This window comes from Eulemur rufifrons, chromosome 15, assembly GCF_041146395.1.
Source record: "Eulemur rufifrons isolate Redbay chromosome 15, OSU_ERuf_1, whole genome shotgun sequence".
In the NCBI taxonomy this organism is placed as follows: domain Eukaryota; kingdom Metazoa; phylum Chordata; class Mammalia; order Primates; family Lemuridae; genus Eulemur; species Eulemur rufifrons.
Genome location: NC_090997.1, coordinates 4,125,619 through 4,146,061, shown reverse-complemented (window position 1 = coordinate 4,146,061; position 20,443 = coordinate 4,125,619). Strand labels below are relative to the sequence as shown.

Sequence of the window (20,443 nt, the reverse complement as noted above, 5' to 3'; positions counted from 1 at the left end):
GGTGTCCTGGCCATGGCCGGCCTGTCGGACCTGGAGCTGCGGCGGGAGTTGCAGGCCCTGGGCTTCCAGCCAGGACCCATCACCGACACCACTCGAGATGTCTACCGCAACAAGCTGCGTCGCCTGCGGGGCGAGGCCCGGCTGCGTGACGAGGAGCGGCTGCGGGAGGAGGCCTGGGCGCGGGGCGAGGAGCGGCTGCGGGAGGAGGCCCGGCTACGCGAGGAGGCGCCGCTGCGCGCCCGGCCCGCGGCGGCCTCTCTGCGGGCGGAGCCCTGGCTCTCCCAGCCGTCCTCCGGCTCGGCCTGCACGACCTCGGGGGCACACGGCGACCTCGGGGCCTCCCCGGCTTCCTGGGTAGGGAGCCGCGGCCTCGCCTTTTCCGCCCGCTCTGCGCCGCTCAGGCGCCGCGCCTCGGTCCGGGGCAGCTCTGAGGAGGACGAGGACGCCCGGACGCTCGACAGGGCCGCGCAGGGCCAGGGCCTCGCCGCCCGCCGCTGGTGGGCCGCGTCCCCGGCCCCAGCGCGGCCGCCCTCCGCCCTCCTCGGCCCCGACCCGCGCCCGGGCCTGCGGGCGACGCGAGCGGGCCCTGCTGGCGCGGCGCGGGCCCGGCCCGAGGTGGGGCGGCGGCTGGAGCGCTGCCTGTCGAGGCTTCTGCTCTGGGCCAGCCTGGGGCTGCTGCTCGTTTTCCTGGGCATCCTCTGGGTGAAGATGGGCAAGCCCTCGGCGCCACAGGAGGCAGAGGACAACAGTACGTCCCGGGCCGGCACAGGGGAGGGCCCTGGGGGCGCGTGTGTCCGCCGGGACAACCACTCATTCTTCTCAGCGCCAGGCCTCACACTCCTGGCCTTGTCAGCTGCCTCTGTCTTCTCACCCCCAGACCTTCGCTTTCCATCTTCCAGCTGTGGGAAGAGAGGGCCAGGGCCCTTGCATCTGCAATAAGTTTTGCCTTCACTTTGTCCTTTTCTGTCCTCGCCCTCCCTTCTAATGTCTCCCTTTCACCCACAAGCAGGGAGCAATCTTCATTTGCAGTCTCTTTCCCCCCAGCCTCTGGTTTTCTCTCTGGTGAGAAAGCCACACCTCTCTCCAACAAACAGGTCCACCCGTCCCTTTTCAGTTCTTCCCTTTTGATCTTTTGCTCACTCACGTTAGGGCCCATTTGAAGGCACCCCAGATGTCACTGGCCCACAGATGGGATCTGGTTGGAGTCCCAGCTCTGCAGCACTAAAAAGGCCGCTCTCCACTTCTTTGGACCACAGGGCCCTCATTTGCAAAAGGAGATTATACTGGCCCTACCTACTAGTATAGACAGGTGTTTAAGAACATTTTGAAGAGTTTAAACTGATACCAATGGGAGGCGCGTTTATCGTTGCAGCATCCTCACGGAGTGTAAGCGGGTCTGTGATTCAAGGACGCTCCCAGCCATCCTTCTGTCCACACTTGGTTACATGATTAAACATGCCAATGCGAGGTCTGCAGGCTATAGTATGTCTCCTGAATAGCTGAGGATCTGTGTGTTTTCTAAAAGGGAAGTTTGCCTCTCCATTAACTCGGGGCTCTAGTTGAACAGAAAATAACATAGAGATCGTTTCATTATAAATTGAGGCATAAAGTGACACTGTAGTTCACCAGCTTTTAAGATTCTTTGCAAAGCACGAATGTGATTGATACTGTTCCCAGACCTGAGCCAAGGCCACATCTTTCCGTGCCTACCAGGAACAACCAAAATAGAGGGAAAAGCTAAATTATGTCTTAGCTGTTGTGGCTGATGGTTATTTGCGTATGCACAAGTCTGTGAGCATGAGGATTACAGTCTTGTGCAGACGCCCAGGCAGTTTCTCCACTATGAGAGCAGTTTGTCAACTGTGTGGATAGTTTGTTGACTTAGTAGAGAAATTAAGCAGACCTGGGAGTGTCATGGTACTGTAGGTACTGTAACTACATTGGTGACGTCAAACAGTAGCACATTCGAACTCACTGCTGAGATGCTTTAAGACACAGCTCTGGAATATACACTGGGAGTTCCGTGAAGTTCCCCTCCCATGATGATGTTATTCCTGTTTAACATATTGCTGTTTGCAGTTTACAACACTGTTGTATATGTTGTCTTGTTAGAGCCTAACTCCCTGAGTTAAGAAGGAATGGCCTATTTAACCCATTTTACAGATGAGGAAATGGAGGTTCAGAGTGGTTGAGTTGCCCAAGAACCTTTGACTAATCATTTTCAGCTGGAATAAGGCCCCAGCTATATTAATTCCTAATCCAGGATTTAGCAATGCTTACGTTTTACCATCTGCATTTTAAAACTACCTATTTAGATGACATGTTTCTAACCCCTACCCTTGGGTCAGCAATGTTTTATTCCCCCTGAATTTTGAGAGTGGTCTCTGTATTCTTTTCCTCAACCCACACTTTTAATTTCCTCTGTGTTTCTTTTCTTGATCTCAGTGAAATTATTGCCAGTGGACTGTGAGGAAAAAACAGACGAGGTGAGTTTGCATTTCTCTGGCTTTTATTATTCCTCCTGAGGATATTAGCCTCCATCAGGAGGTAAACTTCCCCAGAAAGAACAGGATCATTTTTCAGGGAGTGCTTCCCATAATGTACCAGAATCGTGCTGTGTTCTGTGATGTTTGTGTCAGACTCAATTGTGACAGTGAAGGAGTGCTTGAAGTGTAGAAAACTGAGCTCCCCAGATCCAACCCCTGGGCTTGCTGCGGAAGCTCTCCCGTCAATTGTAGTGTCGGGGACTTTGATCTTCTGCCTGAGTCAGTCCAGGGGGATGCAGTGGGTCGTTGCTGAAGGACCTCTCAAGCTCCCTGGCATCGGAAGGGCTGATGGTTTTTAAGCATCAGGAGGCCAGGTTCTCAATTCCACATTCTCCTCTTTGGTGCTACGTCTGTGGCTCTGAAAATAGTGTTCTGATTTGAAACATCATAGGAGTTTATTTGAAACACATCTTCAGTAGAATTAGCTCTCTTAGTCTATGTTTATATTTGTTTTGTGAAGCTCTGACATTCCCTGCAAATAATATTTGGGGAAGGCAAGCAGTCCCAGCTATTCATGAATCATGAAAGCAGCATTGGTAGGAGCTAGGGTGCTGGCACTGGTGATAGTCTGGAGAAGATACCACGCAGTAAATTCTCGGGTCATAAATCCTACCAGAAGTCTGTGCTGCCAGAGGGCATGACTTAGTAGTCTAATTATTAAGTGTGCAGTGCCAGGCCTCCTGAGCCCTTAGTTAACGTCTCTGGTAGCCCAGGGACCAGAGAGAAATGATGCATGGTTATCTGGACGCCCCTGCGTTGACTCTTACCCAGGCCCCTGAAGGGGCGTCCTGGTGCAGATAACCAGATCCTGCTGTGTCATGGCTGAGGGTGTTTTATTATAGCCATTTATTGCATTCATCCGCCAAATATCTTTGCTTCCCAATTGTTTTATAAAAACAGATCCATAATAAGCCTAATCTGCCTTCCATCATAAAAACTGCAGTTGATGCTTAGAGGAAGTAGCCCAGACACATAAGCAGCCAGAGGGGAAACTAGAATTCTGAAGACTGAAAACAAAAACAGGAAAAAATAGCTTTCTGTAAGACTTCTCTGGTGCTGTTAGTTTGTCTTTTAATTAGAAAAGGGTTCCCTGGTTTCTGTTCCTTGGTCCTTCACATCTCTGAATGTATCGGACTCACAGGTGAATGATGATGCATTTGCTCCTTGGCCCTCCTCGGAGCTGGACACACTCACGCCCCACTTGAGTGAGCCCCGACAGGCACCCTCAGGTCCTCGCCAAAGATGTGCTCAGCAAGCAGACGGCGTCCGGCACCTGCCAGGCAGGCTTCATGCACAGATATTTGATATTTATAACCATTCAAGCCTGCATCAGCAGAAGCAGGGTCTGGGCCGTCTCAACATAGGCTTGTTAGGCTAAGATTTCTTGGTGCCCGTGGCCTTTACGGAGCAGCAGGTTGGGATGTGCTTCTTGGTTTTGGTGAGGCTCCTGCAGAAAGTCTCATTTTTTATGTAGCTCCAGGCTCACGGAGAACCCAGACGGGCATTTGAGTTTCAGATATGTGTTCTTTCCCTTTTTAGCCATTGAAGACTGTGACACTTTGTGTTTTTTCCTTTCTGCCTTTGTGCTGCTGAAAACGTGGGGCCAGGCTGGGAGTGGGTGTATTGTCTTAATCAGGCTGTCTCCTTATCTGGTACCTTCTGTCCTCCTGTTTCCTTTAGGTGGCATTAGCCTATGCTGGGTGGTTTGTGTGTGAGCTCGCACTGAATCCTCACCACTGTCCTCATCCAGATGAGGGCCCCGAGGTTGTACCTAAAGGGGGAGACAAGACAGCAGCCACTGACATGCTGTGCTGTCCCCTCCAAGCCCAGTAAGCTCCAACAGCGGTGGTTCTTCCCTCCAAGGAAGCTGGGCGATTGCATTCAACCTCCAACCACATCACCTCTGCCCCACAGCCCTCCTACTGGCCTTTATTCCAGGGGGCTGCGGGGCACAGGCAGGGAGCCCCTGGGACGCAGCCCCTAATAACTGTGTCTGCGTTCGGCTCTGCCTCCACTTCTGTGGTGTCCTTCTCAGGCAGCTAGCCTGGTATTTATCATCTTGCGCCCTAGGCCAGCACTTCACAGAATTTCTTTCTGTTTCTTTAAAGTATAAAATGTTCCTTGCTGCGTAGTACCTGACAGTATGGCTAGGGAGGTAGAAGTGGACAGACCTCCCCGCTCCCCTTGCTGACTGGCTGTCCTGTGCCTTTTCAGTTCTGCCAGGCCAAGCAGAAGGCAGCCTTGCTGGAGCTGCTGCATGAACTGTACAACTTCCTGGCCATCCAAGCTGGTGAGTAGGTGGCAGAAGTCCTGAGATTCCACTTGAGCAAGGTGTGGGCTGCTGCCCCGACCAGTCAGGCTGATTGGTTAGGCCGGGTGGCTGGCAGGCAGCTGAGACATTCCCTGATTGTCTCCCTGAACCCATATTCAAAAGCCGAACCTGGCCTTCTCACCTCCCCACTCAGACATCCTTGATAGGCCTTGCGTTTGGGAAAAACATACTTGGTTCTTTTTCCTATTTAAGGGTTCCAGGGTCCTGGCATGTGCACGGGCATTTCAGCAGATGTTCACTCTTCTTGGGGATGCCCACCACCTAATGCTTTGGGGCCCATGTTAGCCCTGGAAAGGGCCAGGCCCCAGGTCTTGTCAGAGTGTGTCCGCTGCCCTGGAGAGCCTCCCTGAAGCAGACAGTCGGCCAGGTGGCAGAGAGGCAGGCAGGTGGTCTGCATGGTGGGCCCTGGTCCTGATCTCCCCGTCTGGCTGCAGAGTATTGGACAAGCCCCTGATCCTCTCAGGGCCTCTGTCTCCCCATCTGACCAAGTGATCTTGGGTCTGTCTTTTCTCTACAAAATGAAAGTCAGTGCTGTCTTCTAGGGCAGGGCATTCTCAGCACCCCCACAAAATGCCGCTGAAAACTAATGCAGAAGGGCCCTCTACTATTTCATGTGGTGAACTCGTTTTTTAAGGCCAGAGAGGTCACCTACATTATTGTGTCCTCCCCCACCCCGGCATCCAGCAGGCTCTCAAAATCACTTGCTGCTAACATAGGTAAATGTCTAGGGCTTGTGCCTTGTGTTAAATATACTTGGCACAAGAACCAGACAGAGTGGTTCAGTCTTAACAAATGTTCGAGGGGTGCCCCTCACCTCTGCCGTCAGAGGGCAGGTCTTAGGCTTGCGAAACCTTGTCTGAGGTTTCACTGGGAAGTGACAGTTGGGTGGACTGGTACAGGGCCCTCAGTCGTCAGGGTCAATCTCGTGGGCATCAGCTCTCCTACCTCCTCCGTCTTGAAGGTGGGAGATTGGAGATGGTCAGGGAGGCATCCGTGAGCACTTGGAGGAGAAGCAGAAGCTGGGGCCACTGCTTGCAGTGTCACAGTCATCGTGGGAATGCCTCTGTTCTCAGGTGTCTGAGATCTAAATACCGGCCTTAGAGGGTGTTCCATGCCTTTGCATCTCAATTGTGGTCCTAGGACCAATAGCAACAGCATCACCTGGGAGCTTATTGGAAACATAGACTCTCAGGTCCCATCCCAAACCCATCGACAGAGTCTGTATTTTAACAAGATCCCCAGGGGATTTGTGTGTACCCTAAAGTTGAGAAGCTTTGCTCTAAACTAGGTCCTGGTAGATACTTCTCCCTCCCACCCTCCATATGTGGTCCTGGCTTACGCCATCGAGGGCCCTGGCACGTGTTGCCCTCTGGCAAGCCTGGTAGGGGCAGCCCTAAAGGTCCAGGTCTCACTGAGACAGGAGTGTGGGCTTTCTGAAAGGCCACGCTCCCTTGACCCCATCACCCTTCACCCCCACCCCTTGTTTTGGATCAGCTACGGGCTGGGCACTGTGCTGGCCCTTGTAGGATGTGAAATGACTCTGCTTGGGGTCCAGTAGAAGAGACCACCTCCCTCCCCGACCACTGTGTGATTAAGATGCAATTAGATAAGAACCGAGAGGCGAGACGTTCTGGGAGCCTAATGCCTTTTAGCTGGAGCAGGGGAGGCAGCATCTGCCAGGCCAGGAAGCCCGGGTAGGGCTGGTTATGTGCGGGGTGGGAAGGAGAAAGCCGAAAAGGAGACAATTACAGGTCAGGGATGGGAAGCACCGGCTTCATGGGGGAAGGAGAAACGGCGGGAATGAAGTTTGGAGATGCTGGTCGGGCCCTGCCGGGGACAGCTGTGGTGTGAAGCTTGATCCGGCAGGCAGTGAGCATCAGGGAGGCTTTGCGCAGGACAGTGATGTGCTGAGAGCCCGGTGCCAGGAAGGCAAACGTGGCAGTAGCTTGAGTGGCGCAGTGTCATTTAAGTAGAATCATTTAAAACTTTATTGAGAAAACAAATGGATTGGAAAGGGGACAGGAGGAAACCAAATAGGAGGCTGTCGAGGTGGTCCAGGCAGGCCTAGCTAGGGCAGGGATAGTCCAGGTAGGGGCAGGAGGATGCTAGAAGCCAACTTGGTCTTGGGGAGCCCAGAGGGTCATGATCAACTTTGAAGGAGGAGGATTTGGGTTTGTTGGAGGTAGAGGGACAGGCTTCAGTTCATTCCCCAGATTGTTTAATATCACCTTCATCTGATTCCTCCCCTAGCACGCGCGTGTGCGTGCACACACACACACACACACACGCAGGGAATAGCCGTGCCAGGTTGAGGGCAGTCGGGCCATGCATGAGTGTTAACGACATTGTGTGTGCCCAGCCCTGTGCTATCCCTGATCTCAGGAGTCTGGTGGACTCACAGCAAGCAGCACGTGGCAGGTAAACCACGGCACGTGATGGAGAGTCGAGGGCTGTGACAGGCCACCAAGTCTGGAGTGATCTGGCAAGTGAGAGGCCTCCATGGGCTGGGGGCTTCCCAGAGGAGGTGCCCCTTGGGCTGGGCCTGCGGGGCCGGCAGGACGAAGGGGGAGGCTCCCAGCTCCATCCTATGGGCACCGTGCTCCCAGGTTGCTCAGAGGGAGCTGTCCCCTGGCATGCCATGCTGAGGCCCCCATCCCAGCATACAGATACCCTCCTCCTCCACAGCGCCCCTCAAAACAGTGGGCCTGCGCTCCAGGCCGCCTGCCTGTGTTGTGAGTCACCGTCCCTGTGGTACCCATAGCCTCCCTGCCTTTCTTTTTTCCCAGGCCATGTTTATTTATAGTGCCATTCCGGTATCTTCCGAAGCTATCTGTCTGGTCCTTTTAGGGATCAATTGCCAAGAGACCTTGGTATTGGGCAGCTCTTTAGTCATTTAATGCAAATCGCTGCACTGCTTTGCAGGTCAGGTTTTAATGATCTGGAATCGATCCAAGCTAAGTGGCTTTTGATCTTGCTGCGGAGTGAAGATGCCCCACAGAAGCCGGGGAGCCGCGGCCACATCTCCTTATCAGAGCTGATGGCTTGATTCTTGCTGCAGTTTTAGTCCGTTTCAGAGTGATTTTTTTTTTACCTTTTCTTTGTATTTGAACGTGTGTTCTTTTTCTTCTAGGTAATTTTGAGTGTGGAAATCCAGAGAAGCTCAAAAGCAAATGCATTCCTGTTACGGAAGCCCAGGAATACATAGCAGTAAGTAGGCCCGGTGCTTACCCATTCCCGGGAGGGCCTGGTGCTTCCGTATTGATCTTTCAGGCCCTACAGGGTTTTTTTTCCTTTCGGTTTTGTGTTTGCTTTGTGGCTTTTTTTTTTTTTTTTTCCTTTTCTTTAAACTTAGTGGAGTGTTAGGCTACCTTAAGTTAAGGTGGACATGGTGGTGGCTGCGCTGAGTCGGGCCTGCCGTGTGGGCAGGTGGGGCTCACGCTTTAGCTTTAGCCCCTTCCGCAGGGGGGCCCCGTGCTTGCTCCTTCCGTGGTTCACTTCCCTCCTCTCAGCAGCGTTCAGGGTTCACGTTTAACGTGACCATTCTTTCCCCTTCTGATTGCCATGCAGACTGCTCGGGTCCATTGGATATTGTGGGGTGGAATTATGGAACTTTGGAGCTGGCAAGAACCTTACGGGTCCTCTAGTTCAATTTTCATTTCACAGATGAGAAAACTGAGGCCTAGAGAGGGTCAAGGACTTGCCTGAGGCCACATAGCTGGGACTGGCGGCTGGACCCTCCATCCCCAACCCCGACGCTCTTTTTCATTTTGCCCCAAGATTAGCTGCCAGCTCTGCGGCCTAAAGCTTCAGTCCTTGAGGAAATTATATTCCTTTGGCCTCCTCAGACCCGCATTGTTTTCCCGTGTGTGCTTCCGCACCACCTCCTCCGGTTACAGCCTCTTCCTTGGCTCTCATCAAGCCCAGATTCCCTTCCTGCCAGTTTGCTGTGCATTTAGCGGAACGGACCTTTGGGGATGTGGAGGACACGGGCGAGGGCTTCCTTAATCCAGCAACAGAATAATGTCCCAGCTGCTCCGCCCAGACGCAGAACTAATCTTCTCCCGCGCCCTCCCACAGAATGTGACCAGCAGCTCCTCTGCCAAGTTTGAAGCTGCTCTGACCTGGATACTGAGCAGTAACAAGGACGTGGGCATCTGGTGAGTGTGGGCAAGGCGGCACCCGAGGGCAGCACAGCTTGGGCACTCGCGGCCATCGTCCCGGCGCAGCTGACGCCTGTGCTCTGACAGAGGTGTCTCGGGTCTGCAGTCGGAGGCCGGGCCTCCCAGCTGAGCCGTGTGGGCTAGGTTTGCAGCGGGGCAACAGAAGGAGGAAGCATTTGGAATGCAGTGGAAAGGGGGTTTCAAGATGCGACACAAAATCCAGGTGTTGGCCTGTTGGCCTGGTATTCCAGCTAAATCTTGTCTGGAGTAACTCAGCCTGTGCCTTTGCAATTCACAGACCTCGCACGCTTTGCTGGAGAAGGCATTTTTCTGTATTTCCTCTCCTCCGGTGCTAGTTTTCATTTGCAGAGGAAATGATTCTATATGTTGGTTTTACTCCGTTTGGAAATTGCATAAGGAAATACTGGATTTTTATTCTGACCAGGCAGTTGCTGCCTCATTTTGTCAACTGGTGAGCACTGCAGTAGAGATGGCTGGCCCTTTCACAAGGCTAAAAAGCCCGTCTACTGCTCAGCCCAGGGGGTGGGGCATACCAGCCAGCTGGCTGCCCGAGAGACCTGTCCCTGCCCAAGAGCAGGCGTCACACTGCCCTTCCCCCCGCCCCCTCCCCACCTCCCCACCTTTCAGTGTTTGTCGGGCTCTCTGTTCAGGTTACAGCACTTGATATTAAAACACACTCCAGGGTTTTGTTCTCTTCCTCTCTAATCCACCCAAATTACTAATTCCATCAGCAGTGCATCCAGCAGAAGCCCCTCGGGCAGCTCAGCCTAAAGCTTGCTAACTGGATGCGTGGCACGATTAAAATTCGTTGGCTTAAAAAAAAAAAGCTGCCCTGAGTGGCTGAGTGATTTTCCTGTGTCAGAAAAGGCGGGGAGAATACGGATTTGATCCCTAGCAGCGCTCACTGGAGCTGCTAACACAGAGGAGTGATGACACTCACCTTCTCGTGTGGGGGCAGGCTGCCTGGGGGTGGCCGAGCCTCGGATGGCCAGTGCTAAAGTGGGTCGGGAGAAATCCAAATCGGGACACTTCTGATGCCAGCCATTCCAGCACGCGGCTTCCAGAGCACGACACTGTGGCCCTGGGTCACCTAGCTGGACGAAGGCTCAGGCATTAGCGTCCCCACAGGTCCTGACACCGCCTTGCTGCGGGGACCAGGGTGGAGGCGCTGTGGCAGGGGCCTGGCCTCGAGAGCCTGGTAGTTTTCATTTCCTGTGAACCTCCCGGATGCCCCGTGATCTTTACGCTTAAACAGCTTATGTGCCTCCTCGTCACGGAGGAAAACGCAACCTCCCGGATTCTGCCTTTCATTTCTTGCCACGCAATTGCAAAGCTAGTGATTCAGTAAACATTTCCATTTCTCTATGCTGGGAGGTGGGAAACCAATTTACAGTTTAATCTTCTGCACGCTGAGAGAGGCTGTCAAAGACCTGACAGAGGGGGACGTCACTTTATCAGTAGGGGTTCAAGCCTGCTGCCGTCTTTAGAGCTTCATTCTAAGTAGCCATCGTGGGAAATTTCTGGAATGAGAGCAACCAGGATACCAAGCCTATTCCATAAGCAAGTAGAGGTCTCAAGGCCTCTGCTTCGTTGGCCGCCTCCTATTTGAAGTGGGCCTCATACCGCAGCTCCTCAGGGCTTTTCAGCATGTTAGAGCCCCATGTCCTGTTGCAGGTTGAAAGGGGAAGACCAGTCTGAATTGGTGACGACTGTGGACAAGGTGGTCTGCCTGGAATCTGCCCGTCCCCGTATGGGTGTTGGCTGCCGCCTGAGCCGCGCCCTGCTCACTGCTGTCACCAACGTGCTCATCTTCTTCTGGTGTAAGTCCTCAGCTGCCTTCCCTCCCCTTCCGTGCAGTCAGGCGCGCGCCTGGGCATGAGTGATGAGCTATAGACATTCCAGGCCCGGACGGTTCATTTCTGTCTGGTGAACCTGAGGTCTGCCTAATAAAACAGAGGAGATGAACAAGTCAGCCTCTGCCCTGGGTTGTCTTTACCTTTGGAGATTGGTGGCAGGAGCAGGAGGATAACTAGAAAATGTCCTTGAATCAGAGCAGGGCACCGTCAGCTTCCCTGAGAGGGACCTGGCCTGGGCAAGAGCCAGGCATCGCCCCTTCGGGCAGCTCTGTGAGGATCCCAGTATGCAGACTGGCTCCAGGCCGGAGGCACAGTGGGGGCCTGGCCTAATTTTACTTCCTGAAAAATGTAAACATCTCTTGGAGCGTTACAGATACCTGATGAAAGCAAGAAGGACCCAGGGTGCTGGGCTGAAAAGGAGAGCACAGGTCTTATCTCCTGACATCAGGGGCCGCCTTTGAGCAGAGACCTCAGGGTGTCTCTGAAGGCAAAGGCCAAGTCACAGAAACCGCAGGCTCTCCAGAGATAGCCCGAGCTGCAAATCATAGACCTGGATGTGCACACAGCTCCCTCCCCCACGCCGCCAGGCATAGAAATCATTATCGGCAGCAGCATCTCAGAATACAAAGGGCCCCACATGTATATATGTATGAAACACTGTGTTCTGGTTCACAAGGGAGGAGATGAAAGCCCTGGAATGAGGCTGGGAGGAGCCAAGATCTGGACGGCTGGGGTTGCCTCTGTGGGTGGGAGGAGGATGATCACTTCACAGCCCGTCCTCCCTCTGCATCTCTGCGTCCTTTGTTTCCTGCATGCCAGCCCTGTGCCTGGCACACAGTAGGCACTCAGAGCACATTGGCAGATGCCCCGCAGCCTCCAGCAGTGTCTTGCCCACAGTGAGAGCCACTGAGTGTCTGACGGCCAAAGGAGATGTGAAGGGTTAACGGTGTTTTGTTCCCTCACAGGCTTGGCTTTTCTGTGGGGGCTCCTGATTCTCCTGAGATACCGGTGGAGGAAGTTGGAAGAGGAGGAACAAGCCATGTATGAGATGGTGAAGAAGATTATAGGTGCGTGGCCCAGGCAAAAGGGCTGCCTGACCCCTGCCGGAAGGTCCCTGCCCTAAACAGCGTGCTCTCTCCTGCAGACGTGGTCCAGGACCATTACGTGGACTGGGAGCAGGACATGGAGCGCTACCCGTACGTGGGCATCCTGCACGTGCGCGACACCCTCATCCCTCCACAGAGCCGGTGAGTCCTCCCTGGCTGGGGCTGCTGGGCGTGGGGTGAGGTCCGACCCCACCGACCTCGAGCTCCACAGAAGGAAGCCCAGAGCCTCCTGACGGCTGTCAGTAGAGGGCAGCTCAGCCCCCAAGGGCACAAATCAGGGCACTGTTCACACCTCCTGTGGCTCCTCAGCGTGCTCAGCTCTCCCAGCAGAATGAGCTAGACAAGATGTGAAAGCGTGGCCCTCTCCTCTGTACGGATAGTGCTGCCAGTGGTGATACCAATTGGGATGCTTCAGGCTGCAAGTTAGAATCCTCCTCCCTCAGTAGCTTGAGTGGTGAAGGATCTGTTGTGTTTCCATACGTGGAAGTCCAGAGTAGTGTGGGCTCCAGGCACACAACTGTCAGATCTCTGGCTCCGTTTCTCTGTGATTCTCATGGTCACAAGACAGTGGCCAACAGCTGGAGCAGTGTCTACTTTGTCTTAGCCAGCAGGGGAGAGTGGGCTTCCTGTTGCTGTCTCACAAGCAAGAGAGAACATTCCCGGTAGCCTCCAGTGGCACGCTCCTGGAGGCTCTGTTGGCCGGAGTTGGTTACTTGCCTATTTGTGAATCAATCACTGGCAAGGAGGAAGAGATTTTTAGTTTTTCAACTATGACCCATAGTCAGAAACATATACTACCTGCGATATAATAGTCCAGGTCTTGCACATACATGCTCACACTCAAGCATGTGCATGTAATTGAAAGTGAAGTTTCACAGTGGTGAGTGGGGTCAGCTGCCAGGGCACAGGGCTTAGTGCGAAGCAGTGGCTGGGTGTTGTCATGCACAACTGCGAGGGCACCTTGCACACTGATTTCTGGAGTTGGGGCCATGATCCTGATAAAACCAGGCGCGGGTGGGGAGGAGCAGAGTCCCAGGAGGCAGCCAGCGGGGCCCATCACAGTGTTAGCTCAGACCGTGGTCCCTCCATAGCAGACCTAGCTGTGGTCTCTGGCCAGATGCTGTCCTCTTCAGATAGTGCTAAGATAGAGAGATAGATAGTCCTCTTCAGATAGAGCTCACACTTGCTGAGTGCTCGCTGGGAGCTGGGCACTGCTGTGACCTCTCCGTAGGTACAAACTTACTCGCTTGGTCCTCACCCACAGCCGTCATTTTGCAGATGAGGCAGCTGAGGCAGAGGGAGGTTAAGGAACATGCTCAGAGTCCCATGGCTAGTGGCATTTCTAGGCTCCTGCCACCAGGCTGTACTGTCAACATCACCCCCTTCTGTGCAGCCCAAGAGGAATCAGAAGAATAGATCATTTAAGGGTCTATTTTAAACACGAAGGTGCTTGGTAACTTTCACGCCCACCCACCCCGTGGAAAGGTGGTAGGCAAGAAGCTGAGAGCAGACTGACAGCAGTGTAGGGCGTGGCTGGTCCCCAGCAGGAGGCAGTCACACGACCCTCCAGCCCAGGGCAGGCCACTTGGTGTACTCAGACTCCCACCTAATTCCCGGCTCTGACAGGAGTCATGACCTGAGCCACCCACTCACCCCCCTGAGCCACAGTTTCCTCATCCCAAACACGGGAAACCGCTGCCTTGCCGGGGGCTGTCAGTCACTCACTCACTCACTCAGCAAATGTTCAGTGAGCACCCGCTCCAGGCCAGGTACTGTCCTGGGTCACAAGGAGACAGCAGGGAGTGGAAGAAGCACTAATCCCTGCCCAGCCCGACCGTGTGTTCTAGGGAAGGTGACAGATGACAAGTGCTAAGGAAAATATGTAATGTCAGGTAGCGAGTGGCAAGTGCTAAAGGAAGGGGGATGGGTTGGGGAGGTGCCTTCGAAGCTCACCGAGTCAGTGCCTAGCACGTGAGCGCCCATGCAAGGGTAGCCGTTATTACTTGGGCTTCAACGATGTCTCCAGCACACGTTCACTTAAATAAGAATGTGAGGTGGCATCGAAGCTTGCCCGCAGCCGGGGACACTCACCCGGAGCTCCTGTGCTCTAGCGTAGACTCCAGAGCTGCGCTCAGGTGGCCACCCTGCAGGGCCTGAGCCTGTCGTGAGTCGCAGTCTCGACTCGTCCCCCAAGGCACCCAGTCAGTCCAGGCCACGCTCTCGACACGTAAGGAGACGGGCTGGATCGTCAGGGCTGGCCAGTGGTGGAGGGCCTGCCTGTGGAAGGCTGAGGGGGATGTGAAGAGCATGCGCGGTGAGAAGGTCAGGGGGGCTGCCTGGAGCAGCTGGCCCTGGGCTGGCTCGCGCATCCCCGTCGGTGGGCTTCTCGGTGGGCAGCCTGGGAAGCGGGGCTGGGGTGAGGCGCCGCCCACCCAGTGCTCACTGTCTCAGGGCACCGGCCTGAGGTGTGGGCATCCTTGTCCTCAGAGCACAGTCTCCAGGGAGTATGGCCTGGGCCAGACCAGCCAGGTGGGGGCTGCTGAACAGGCCATGGGGTTGGTTGGTGGCAGGGCCTGACCCAGGGGAGGAAAGCCCCTACAGCCCCACCCTGCCTCCTGCCTCACCGGCCACCACCTCTGTTTGTCCTCCCCGGTGCCTCTTCTCCCACACGTACACACTCGCGTTCGCTCTCTCTCCACACGCGGCGTCACGGGCTCTGCGGTGCTGAGAGAAGGCTGAGGTCTATGTGACCAGGCTCATCAAAGAGAAAAGGTCACAGCAGCCCTCCCCAGCAGCCTTGGAACCTTCCCGTCTAGTCTGAAAGGAGGGAGGGATGAGGGGGGGCTGTCTGAGGGGTGCAGGCCCCAGGGACCCAGTGGAGCAGAGACTCTGGCCACTGGAAGGGTCTCTCTGGTGGCTCCGGTTCCCTCAAGTGGCTCCCCCGTCTTGGCCTCCGGGTCCGATGCTCAGCCCATGGCCATGCCCTGTGGTGTTGTGGAGCCGGACTCAGCCGGCGGCCTCTCCTTAGTGAGCACCATGGAGCATTGCGGTGCAGCCACACTGGGAGGGGGGCCCGCCCAGCACGGCCCTTCATGCCGGGGGCTGGGGTGCTCCTGACACCTCGGCCCCTTGCAGCCCCCTTTCCTTGCATGCTTTTGGAGCAGACTGGGTGAGGGATCCTCTCTCCGTGGCCCCAGACATTGCCTGCTCTGCAGTTGTCATTTAGCACCTCACAGCTTTTCCTCCCCTGGATAAATTCCGTGCTGGAGCTTGGACATTTGTCTCCTTTGTAGAAGGGCGTCCGTGGGCCAGCTCGCCTGTCGGCAGTGCCAGGCAGAGCTGGCGAGGGTGCCGCTGGCCTGCTGAGCCCACCCCTCTCGCTGCAGGAGGCGCATGAAGCGGGTCTGGGACCGCGCCGTGGAGTTCCTGGCCTCCAACGAGTCCCGGATCCAGACGGAGTCCCACCGCGTGGCCGGAGAAGACATGCTGGTGTGGAGATGGACTAAGCCCTCCTCCTTCTCCGACTCCGAGCGATAAGCCTGGACAGACACCTGTTTCCAGTCAGCCTGTCCCCTCCAGGGGCACAAGAGGGTCACGAGACCTGCCGGTGCTGAATTCACACTTGCCTTGACTTTTTGTCCTCCTCCCGACACAGTTCCAGAGGTTTCTCTCTGTAAGACTCTAGAGGAGCTCGGCTAGTTAGGAAACGCAGGCTTCCTTTGAGGGTGGAGGGGAGAAGCCAGGGGTGAGGGCCCATCCTCTGCCCCGTTTTGCTGGCAGAAAAGGGGAGAAGGGTTTGTTTTTCATGAATAGAAAAGACAAAAGAGCAGCAGCTGTCAGACCCAGCAGAGCCACGTGAGGGTGGGTGCACGGCCCGGGGCTCGCCCGCCCGGCCAGTCCGCTGGGCCCGGGAGGTGGGGCAGGGACTGGGGTTGGGCGGTGGGGACGGGAGCAGCTCGGTCCATGTGCCTTCGGGGGGCGTTACCCGGGAGCTCAGGGTGAGCCTGGCCTCTGGCTGATGCGCCTCTTTATCCTGAAGGGGGAAGATGCTAGAAATTAGAACGAGTGACTGTAGGGGAACTGTCTAGAAACACCAGGCCCTGACGAGGGGCCCTCAGGTCAGGAGAGAGCTGTTGGCATGGCTTCCCGGAAGGAGGAACCCGGAGGAAGGGCGGGGCTGAGAGCAGAGGGAAGGGTCCGGCTGCCGGGCAGCCGCCACCTCCAGGGCCAGGGTGGGCCCTCTGCAGTGGTGCTTCTCACCCAAGGGGCGACTTTAGACAGGACCTGCAGCCAGCCAGGCATCGCATCAGGCCGAGACGCGCATTCCAGCCTTGGGGTCCCGCGTCAGCTGGAGCCTCGCGCTTCCCGTGTGGGAAGATCACCTTGTTTTACTGTGACCACAGCCTCCCCAGCCGGGGCTGTTTAACCAGAACTTAGCACAGCGACGGTGTCTGTGCCACCCACCGCTGCGGCTCCGGGGCGGGCGAGGCGCGGCGGCCGCACGCTGCCCCCTGCTGGCCACACGGCGCTGCCGCAGACTGCCGGCCCTCCCGCCGGCTCTGGCTGGCTCTGCTCGGCCCGCCTGGCGAGAGGAAGGCTCCAGAAACACCGCGGCGGGGCCTTATTAGTTAAGTGAGAAGCCGCTCTGGCCAGCCTGTCCCCGTATGTCCTCATCTGCAGCAGGCGGGAGAGGAGGAACAAACACAGGAGATGCCGCGGCTGCCTCCGGAAGACATTGGCCACCCCTCTCTGGTCTTACTGATATTTTTGTCTCCGTAATAAAGCTCCAGTCTCCCTCACTTGAGCAATACTCTCATTTTCTCTGATGTTGGCGGAGGCGCGATCCGCGGGGCTGGAGTCTGAGTGCCGCCCGCGGTGAGGCCGCGTCCTCCAATCAGGCTCCGGCCAGAATAGAAGAAACACCGCGACGGGCTCCAGTATCAGGGTTGAAACTGCTGGATGAATAAACTATTTATTAAAAATGGATGGTTTCTCGTCCGTGGTCCTTTCCCTTCCCCCAAAGCAACATCTAAGGAACGGCGGTGTGTGGAGTCCTTAAGCCCCGGCTCGGGGAGAGGGCTGAGCAGAACGTGGGCTCCGTGGCTCCTCCAGACGTCTGGGACTCCACCGCTTAGTGACCAGTCCCCAGAGCCTCGGTTTCCACATTTGTGACACGGTGTGATGACCCTGGCCTGCAGGGTGGCTGTGAGGATTGCGACTCGCAGGGTATCGGCCTGGCCCCAAGGGGTGGCTGGAAGTGGGAGCCAATGGGGCCTTTTTCCCTTCAGCTCCATTTCTGGCTCCCACCAAGGCCACAGTGTCCCCTGGAGTGCTCAGCACCAGCTCCCAGAGGTGGAGGAAGAAAGAGCAAAGTCTGGTGGCGCTTCCCAGCAGCTGACTGTGTCCCTTAAGGAGACAGACTTCCTGTCTCCTCTGGGTCCCAACCGCTGAGGAGACCACCCACCACCCGCCTGTGCAGCCTGGCGGCTCGCGGGGCCACCCGTGTGCAGGGCCCAGCAGGACTGGGCAGGGTTTGCCGTGTGTGCTTCAGGCCCCCGCCCTGCCCACCGGTGCTGCCCCTGCCCTGCAGGAATTTGGGACGGCGCCAACACCCAGCCTGGGCCCTCCTTTTTCGGGGCCCAAAGATCAGTGAGCCCTGCTGTGCCCGTGGGGTTGCACTGCCCATTTGTGGCCTCCTTTCCTGTCCACAGCGGTGCTCGTCAGACAGCTGGGTCCACAGTCCAACAAAGGACCCAGAAACACCTCGGGGCGGGGCGGGGTGGGGGGGCGGGAAATGAGCCCATCTTTCCCTTTCTGTTCCACCAAGGAACCTCCCTTCCCTTGGCCGCCCTCGGCCGGCCGCGCTTCGTCTTGAGCTCAGAAGGGAGCTGGTGCGGCTCTATTTCTGTGAAGCTGTTTGGAGAGCAGGAGAGAGATCAAAATAAACCGAATAACAAAAGGCCCCCGGCAGCCCAGCTCCTTCCTTTCTGGAACACAGAGGCTGGCACAAAGGTGCGTCGCAGCCGGCTCAGATCAGGCTCTGCAGCCTCCCCACCTTTGAAGGGCCAAGTCTCACTTTTAAGTAGCTCTTATTTCACAAGGGACAGCAGGGGGGGTGGGGCTTGTCCAGGGAGGGGGCCGAGCCATCCTGGGGCTGGAGCTGCTGTTGAGAAGTTCCAGTTGTTCTGCCCGAATCCCTTCTGAGCGCTCCCCAAGTGGCAGACCTGTCCTTCCTCGCTGACAAATAGCCCTCCCGGCCTCCATGGGCACGGCTGAAGAAGCTTCGGGGGTGAGGGAGGAAGAGGCTGTACCCCACAAATCTCAGCCATGGACATCCACCCAGGAGCTCCAGGCCACCTTCCAGAGTCTCAACTCAGGAAGAAGGTAAACACGGCCATTTGTCACTGACTTATCATAAGAACTGCGGTAGCAGCTGTTCCCCTTAATTAATACACCATTGACTTTGAGCCTCAGAAAGAATGCCTTTGTTGAGGCAGGTGCGTGGACTCAAATCCATTATCCTGTCGGCCTCCCCCAGAGGGGAGGGGCAGGGGAGCGGTTCCATGGCAAGTCACCCAACTGTTCCCGAACAGTCGTCCTGGGCAGCCAGGCCAGCCCCTCCACGCTGTCCCCAGAGAAAGCACTAGAGACAGGAGATGTGCCAGGGAGGAGAAGGGCAGAGTGACCAGTGGGGCGGCCGGACCCCTGGGCCCTGTGCCACCTGGTGCCCCCAGGCCTTCCCTGGGGTGGGGCTGTGCCGGAGGGCTGGAGGCGCGGGCTCAGCATCCTCAGGACAGCTCTGCCCCTCAGCGCCCGGGGCCTCGGGCAAATCCCTTTACCCCGTATCCAGGGCAGGTATTAAATGGTAAAATTAGCCCACGCGTGACAGCGTCACTACTCCCTCCTAGTGAGCTGCGGCTTGAGGACTCCTCAGCAGCCCCGGCCTCATGCTGTAGGTGCCACTGTCATCCCCTCTACGTGGGGGAGTCAGGAGAGGAGCCAGCGTCAGAGCCCAGGCCACCAGGCTCCAGAGCCTTGCCTCCGCCCTGCACGCTCCACTTCCCTGAAGGAAGGAAGGCGGGGGGCCGCTCTCAGACTCGTGCTGCTGCGGATTTGCCCGAATAAACAATTTCATTCCAGAGGAAGGCCAGGACCTCACCCCCCACCACCACCCCGTGGCTGCCCTTCTGCTCCCGCTCTGCTGGGCCCACGCCCCTTGCCCTCCTGCCCTCACCGCCCACTCCTGCCTCAGGGCCTTTGCACTAGCGGCCTGCCTGCCCTGCGTTCCCCCAGAGCTCCACGCGGCGCCCTCCCGCCTGTCCTTCAGGTCTGGTGCCCTGTCTGAAGGTGTGACTGCACCCCCACCCCGCATGCCCTCTGGGACCCAACGCCCCTTTTCTCTCTCCTACTCTCCTGACACCTGACTCACTACAGGTTTTATTCATTCCTGTTGTCCCTCCAGCCCCACTCGCCTGCCAGTGCCTCGAAGGCGTGAACCTTCAACTCCCATTCTCATGCACTGCTGTCCCCAGCATAGAACAGTGCCAGGCACACAGCAGGCACTCAATAAATAGTCAAGAGATAGATAAAGGGAAACCACCACCCCAGGAGAGCCTGGCACTGAGTTTCTAAGGTCTCTGTTCAGGCTGGTTTTGTTCCTTGTTTTTTCTTTTCTCACTCTGAGTGACCTGAGGGACCCTCTCCCATCTGCCGTGGGCCCCAGCACTCCTCACTGCCTGGCAGCACCCACCTCTCCCTGCAGGTCTTCTCCCTGAAGGGTCCATGTCCCCAGCCCAGGAAAGCAGCCTTCATTCTGGCCACAGAGGGGACCAGGCGGAACTGAGTCGGGGCAGGCCTCTCAGGTTGGCCGGAGACGTGGGACAGGAGCAGCTGTGTTTACCACCTGGCAGGGCACTGAGGACCTGCCCAGCCCCCAGCCCCGTGTGACGGAGGAAGCTGCGGAGAAGATGGCCTAGGGGCCGGGGCCTCCCCTCGACCAGGCACCAAACCAGACCCACCCAGGATTTGTGTAAGACGCCGGTCGGGCGGCCCCCCGAAGTGTGATTTCTCACCAGCCCTGGTGCGCGAGAGCTTGGGGCAGATTTAACCTGATCTCTAAGGAAAGGGCTGGCATGACTCTCCTGCCAAGGGCGTGGTCCGGTTCTTCGCTGAGGTCTGTCCGTGACGTCGAGGGCGATCGTCTCCACATCGCAGGCTGAAGGGAGACTCCAGGTGTGGACAGCCCTTTGCCAACCACGGAAGTGCTGCCCGGGCCAGGGGGGTGAGCGGCAGAAGTCCTGGGCAGGGTCTCAGGACGGGCAGGAGCGGAACAGCCGGCCCTGAGGAGAAAGGGTAGAGGAGGTGGCCCTGGTGATTACGGCCCCATTTCTAAGCTGCTTCTGTTTCGGAAGGAGACAGGGGA

General features: G+C 56.6%; 1 protein-coding gene across 3 annotated transcripts; it reads left to right on the top strand.

The window, feature by feature from the left end:
- The first annotated feature begins 6 nt into the window (after positions 1-6).
- LEMD2 (LEM domain nuclear envelope protein 2) lies at positions 7-16,973 on the top strand. Of its 3 annotated transcripts, none has more exons than XM_069488088.1 (9): positions 7-361; positions 2,446-2,486; positions 4,761-4,836; positions 8,009-8,085; positions 8,956-9,035; positions 10,734-10,879; positions 11,881-11,982; positions 12,060-12,162; positions 15,408-16,973. In XM_069488088.1, the coding sequence occupies exons 1-9, from the start codon at positions 13-15 to the stop codon at positions 15,556-15,558; spliced, it is 1,125 nt and encodes a 374-aa protein (XP_069344189.1). In that variant the 5' UTR covers positions 7-12; the 3' UTR covers positions 15,559-16,973. The 3 variants fall into 3 exon arrangements, with proteins under 3 accessions (XP_069344189.1, XP_069344188.1, XP_069344190.1); XM_069488087.1 differs by having other exon boundaries at positions 7-748; XM_069488089.1 differs by lacking the exon at positions 2,446-2,486 and having other exon boundaries at positions 7-354.
- The last annotated feature ends 3,470 nt before the right edge of the window (positions 16,974-20,443 follow it).

What these genes read in the sequence shown, in the direction of transcription:
- LEMD2 (XM_069488087.1), top strand. Translation starts at nt 13, where the DNA reads ATGGCCGGCCTGTCGGACCTGGAGCTGCGGCGGGAGTTGCAGGCCCTG. An exon ending in CTTCCTGGCCATCCAAGCTG is followed by an intron (nt 4,837 to 8,008) that starts GTGAGTAGGTGG and finishes TTTTTCTTCTAG; the next exon opens with GTAATTTTGAGTGTGGAAAT. An exon ending in AAGCCCAGGAATACATAGCA is followed by an intron (nt 8,086 to 8,955) that starts GTAAGTAGGCCC and finishes GCCCTCCCACAG; the next exon opens with AATGTGACCAGCAGCTCCTC.